We start from the raw sequence: 5,174 nt of genomic DNA on the forward strand, positions 1-5,174 counted from the left end.
GGATGGACAGACAGACAGACAGCCCTGAGCTCCCCTGCTCCCCCCACAGGCCGTGGCAGTGGGAGATGTGAGGAGGGAGCTGACCTTTTGTAAGAAGACAGGGCTGCAGGTGCTGGGCATCGTGGAGAACATGAGTGGCTTTGTCTGCCCACACTGCTCTGTGAGTTCCCTGTGGGTTCTCCTTGGGGAGGGGGTGTTGGGGGATCTGGGGCCTGGGGTGGGAAACTGGCAAATGCCACGAGGTTCCATCCAAACATGAGGAACTTCCTCACTTTTGAGGGTGGCAGAGCCCTGGGACAGGCTGCCCAGGGAGGCTGGGGAGGCTCCTCTGCAGACATTCCAAACCCAGCTGGACATTGTTCCTGTGGGATCTGCTGGAGGTGACCCTGCTCTGGCAGGGGCTGGACTGGGTGATCTCCAGAGGTCCCTCCCAACCCTGAGCACTCTGATGCTGTGAGCCAGGGGGACCAGAAGCTGCTGTGTGTTGGCTTTGAAAGGAGACCTGAAGAGCAGGAGAAGGGCAGGGCAGTGTCCTGGGGCTTGGCAGGAGGAGGGAGCTGATCCTGCTCTGGGGCTTCTGACTAAACACCCTGTTCTTCCACCCTCAGGAGTGCACAAATATCTTCTCCAAAGGGGGAGGTGAGGAGCTGGCCAAGCACTCTGGGGTCCCCTTCCTGGGTGAGTGACTTCTTGAGCAGAGATCCGTGGGGTTGGAGGTGGTGCTGGGGAGGGGACACAGTGTCACAGGGACAGGCAGGCTGGGCTCTGGTCCCTCTGAGCCCCTGGCACCTGCTTGGTGCTGAGATGTGGTCCTTGCTTTGCTTCTCTGCCATCCCAAGCTGCTCCAAGCAGGCATCTGGCCCTGCTGGGGTATTGACAGTGGTGGTGGCATCATGAGGACAACTTGAGGAAGCATGAAGTGACCCAAGAGCCATCCTGGAATGCCCTGGAAGTGTCCCTGAGAAGTGGGGCAAAACTTGTTCTCCAGACAGGGTGGGGCAGGGCTGAAGGGTGTCCCTCATGAAACACTGTGTTGTGGTCCTGGACCTAGAGGGAGTGGTTGCTGGTGGGATGTGGCTTCTGGAGAGCTCTGAGGGCAGTGGTCACCCTCTTCAGTGCTGCTCCCCTACAGAAATGACCCTGCCAGGATATTTCTTTGCTATCCCAACTCCAGGCCTTGCAAGGAGCAAGCAGTGACTCCCTGTTCCTCCTCTCCCCCAGGCTGTGTTCCCCTGGACCCCCAACTCAGCCAGAGCTTGGAAGAGGGCAAGGATTTCATCCAGGAGTTTCCCAAGAGCCCGGCCTTCCCTGCCTTGGCTCACATCACCCAGCAGATCTTGGATGGGATGAGGCAACAGAGCTCCTGAGGAGAGGATGGAGCTGGACTCTTGGAGCCTCTGGCCTGGCAGCCAAGAGGGAAGGGGGATGGAGAAGCTTTTGAGCTTGGAAACTGTCCCAGGGGGGTGATGGAGGGAGGGGGGAACGTTCACAGTGATCCAGAAGGGAAGTGCTGCTCTGTCCCTCTGCATCTGAGGAGACCCTGGATCATCTGGCTGGGGGGCTCCATGTGCTGCTGCCTTCTCCTGCTTCCCTTGCCTGATGGATTTGGCTGGGCTCAGGGAGGTGGGGCTGGGTGTTCCCCTGCCCACCCAGGCCAGGCCACCTCGCACCAGCCTCTGGGATCACTGGTTCCTGATGGGCTGATGAGGACCTGGCACGTGCTGGATGTCAGAAGATGACTTGAGGAGACCAAGCACCCCTCTGAGGTGCTGGAGGCACCAGGCCTCTTGCTCTGCTGGGAGTTGCCATCACTCAGGAAACTCTTTCTTTTTTTAAAGGTCCCAGGCAGTAAATATTTCTTAAAATCCAAGTCTGTGAGATGTTTTTCCAGGGCTTCAGGCCTCCTTGGGGCTGGAAGGCTTGGCATGGTCAGCACTGCACCTGCCTCTAGGGAATTCCTGCTTTTTCCTCCATTTCCTCTCTGGGAATCAGCTCAATCTTTCCTCCAGCTTCTCAAGATCCAGCCAGTCCCCTCATCCTGCTGAAAGCCAGGCCTGACAGGAGGCTTTGCCAAGGCCCTTCTCCACACGTGGTTCTTCTCCATGTCCCCAGATGTTTCCTGCTGTGTCTCCTGTTCCCTTGGACCCAGAGCTGCTGCTCCCATGGGACCTGCTCTCCTGGCAGCCTTGAGTTAAGCTGGGCTGGGGAAGCAAACAGAGGTGATGTCCTAAAGCTTATCTTCTTCCCTGCTGGACTCTGTGCCCCTCCTGCCTTCTCCATGCTCAGGACCCTCCCTGGCAGCTCTTGTTTGGAGGAGACCAGGGTTGGGACTCTCCCATTTCCACTGCCCCAACTGGAATTCAACTGGTCACTGGATGGGAGAGCAGGAGGACAGTGAGGACTCCCACCTGACCAGGTTTCCCCATCTGCAGCTTTCCTGGAAAACTTGCTTTGACCTTTGATCATTGACCTGGGATTTGGAGAACAGGGCTGGAATCTGACCTGTTGGGCTTCTTCTGCAGGATGACCAGGAACCCTCCTTGGGCACGTGCCACCCGCCTGGGCCTTGCAGAATAGGTGCTGTAGGTTCCTCCAGCAGCACCCTGAAGGAGCCTGCACCTCCTGCTAGCCCCTGGGGGCTCCCAGAAGACCCCCCAGCTGGGGCAGCACGTGCTTTGGAAAAAACATACTTACAAGGTGGGTTGCAATAGCTCCAAAGGTTTATTTGTCTGCTGGGATTTATCAGGAAAGTGACGTGTGCCTCTCCCTGCCCACACCTGCTGGGACAGGAGGGACTCCACGGGCTGGAACCTCCTTCCCCACTCCTGCCAGGGGGGCTTTTAGGGTTTCTCAGCTGGAAAATGCTTTGGGTTTGTTCCAGTGCTGAGTCCTGGACCTGGCTGGGGGGTGGGCTCTGGGCTGGGGGTGCAGCTTTTCCCCCCCATCCTGGAGGCTCGGAGATCATGGAATCCCAGACTGATTTGGGTTGGAAGGACCTTCAAGATCATCTAGTCCCAACTAGATGGGACAGGGACACCTCCCACCAGCCCAGGCTGCTCCAAGCCCCATCCAACCTGCCCTTCAACACTGCCAGGGATGGGGCAGCCACAGCTTCCCTGGGCAACCCGTCCCAGGGTGATGTTCCTGGTGGGGGTGGTTGCTCCAGGAGCTGCTGTTGCAATATCAAAGTCCTGAAATCTTGAATTTTGAAGCCTGGGGACCTGGTGCCCAGCCAGCCTGGCCCAGGCACAGCTCTCCCTGCTGTGGCAGCACCGAGGTGGGCAGCTGGAGGTGGTGGTGGTGGTGACACAGAGCTGGAGCTCCTGCTGCTGCCCCCGGGGAGCCCAAGGCGTGTGGCCGGGGAGGTGACAGACCAGTGGCCACGGCCAGGAACCAGCGTGTCCTCCAGGAAGGGCCAGTGCAGCTCAGCAGTGGGCAAAGCTGTCCTCAGTGGTGTCACGGAGGTCCAGGCCTGCCACGGCCGGGGGGTGGAGGCAGGTGAGGTTGTTGTAGGTGTAGATGGGGACGTGGGTGTCGTCCCCCTCGGCCACCGACTGCACGAAGCGCGGGACCACCCCGGGGTGCTGCAGGGAGAAGTCCCTCAGGCCCTTCAGGGAACAGTTGCAGTGCCAGTTGTTGCCCCCCAGCCACAGCTGCTCCAGGGCCACGGGAGGGCACAGGAAGCCCACCGAGAAGGTCTCCAGAGAGTTGTTCCTCAGGCTGAGGTACCTCAGGTTGGCCAGGGGGGAGATGACAGCGGTGTCCAGCGTCTCCAGCTGGTTATGGGAGAGGTCGAGCCAGAAGAGTCTCTTGAGCGGGCTGAAGGTGTCCTGGGAGATCTCCAGGAGCTGGTTGGAGGAGAGGAAGAGGTACTCCAGGTTGCTGAGGCCCGCAAAGAGCTGGGTTGAGAGGTGGCTCAGCCTGTTGTGCTTCAGGTCGAGCTCCAGGAGCTCGTGCAGGTCGCTGAAGCTCTGGTCCTCGATGAAGGAGATGATGTTGTGCTGCAGGAAGAGCCTCCTCAGGCTGGACAGGCCGGAGAAGGTGTTTGCCCGGACCCTGCCCAGGCAGCTGTGCTCCAGGTGGAGGCTGTGCAGCTTGGAGACCCCCTTGAAGACATAATTGGGCAGGACCTTGATGCAATTGGCTGACAAGTGCATCACGGCCACGTTGTCCAGCCCCAGGAAGGCCCCCACCCTGATGTCTTGCAGCTGGTTGTTGTTGAGGCTGAGGACCTCCAGCTGGCCCAGCCCCTCGAAGGTCCTTTCTGCCAGGCTCCGGATCCTGTTGTGCCCCAGCTGCAGCTCCTCCAGGAACTGGAGGTCCTTGAAAGTCCTGGGCCTCAGGCTGGTGATGGAGTTGGTGGAGAGGCGGAGGACGTGCAGGCTGGGCAGGCCCAGGAAGGTGTCATCAAAGAGCGAGGCCAGGCGGTTGTGGGACAGGTCCAGCCAGCGGAGGGACTTCATGCCCAGGAAGGCGCGGGGCGCGATGGCGTTGAGCTGGTTGTGGTTCAGGTAGAGCTTCTGCAGCTTCTGCAGCTTGACGAAGACGTTGACCTTGATGCCCTTGAGGGCGTTCCCGCTCAGGTCCAGCTCCTTCAGCTCGGTGAGGCTGCAGAAGAGCTGGTGCTGGAGGTAGGGCAGCTTGTTGCCAGCCAAGATCAGCTCCCTCAAGTTGGGCAAGTCGTGGAAGACCCTGTCGGGCAGGACCACCAGCGAGTTCCAGCCCAGGTTCAGGTACCAGAGGTTGGAGAGCCCAGCGAAGAGCCCTTCTTCCACCTTGCTGAAGCAGTTGTTGTTGAGGCTGAGGGACACGAGGTTCTGGGTGTGCAGGAAGGTGTGGGGAGCCAAGTGCTTGAGGCGGTTGCGTTCCAGGTGGAGGTGGTAGAGGCTCCTCAGCCCGTGGAAGGCGTGTTGCTCCACCACGGCCAGCTGGCTGCCCTGCAGGTCCAGGAAATCCAGGGCTGAGAGGTTCCTGAAGGCAGCCCCAGGCAGCAGGGTGAAGTTATTGCCGTCCAGCCAGAGGGCCTTGGCGTTGGGGGGCAGGTCGTGGGGCAGGTGGCTCAGGTTGCTGGGGCTGCAGAACACGTTGAGCTCCTCGCTGTAGTCGTCCAAGCTGCAGGCACAGGGGCTGGGGCAGCGGGGGGGGGCCAGGCTGTCCCCCTGCTCCTTGGGACC

At 60.1% G+C, this 5,174-nt stretch overlaps 2 protein-coding genes across 2 annotated transcripts in view; one reads left to right on the top strand and one right to left on the bottom strand.

Annotated features, from left to right (window-relative positions):
- Nucleotides 1-1,367, top strand: part of NUBP2 (nucleotide binding protein 2) — a 6,643-nt gene extending 5,276 nt beyond the window's left edge. The window contains exons 6-8 of the mRNA XM_009998476.1: nucleotides 50-160; nucleotides 609-678; nucleotides 1,222-1,367. Coding sequence (XP_009996778.1) covers nucleotides 50-160; nucleotides 609-678; nucleotides 1,222-1,367 — 327 coding nt within the window. The remainder of the gene's footprint in view (nucleotides 1-49; nucleotides 161-608; nucleotides 679-1,221) is intronic.
- A 2,058-nt stretch (nucleotides 1,368-3,425) lies between these two features.
- Nucleotides 3,426-5,174, bottom strand: part of IGFALS (insulin-like growth factor binding protein, acid labile subunit) — a 2,592-nt gene continuing 843 nt past the window's right edge. Inside the window, exon 2 of the mRNA XM_009998477.1 lies at nucleotides 3,426-5,165. Within this exon, the coding sequence (XP_009996779.1) occupies nucleotides 3,426-5,165 (1,740 nt within the window). The remainder of the gene's footprint in view (nucleotides 5,166-5,174) is intronic.

This window comes from Chaetura pelagica, unplaced genomic scaffold (assembly GCF_000747805.2).
Source record: "Chaetura pelagica isolate M959 unplaced genomic scaffold, ChaPel_1.0 scaffold1195, whole genome shotgun sequence".
NCBI lineage: Eukaryota > Metazoa > Chordata > Aves > Apodiformes > Apodidae > Chaetura > Chaetura pelagica.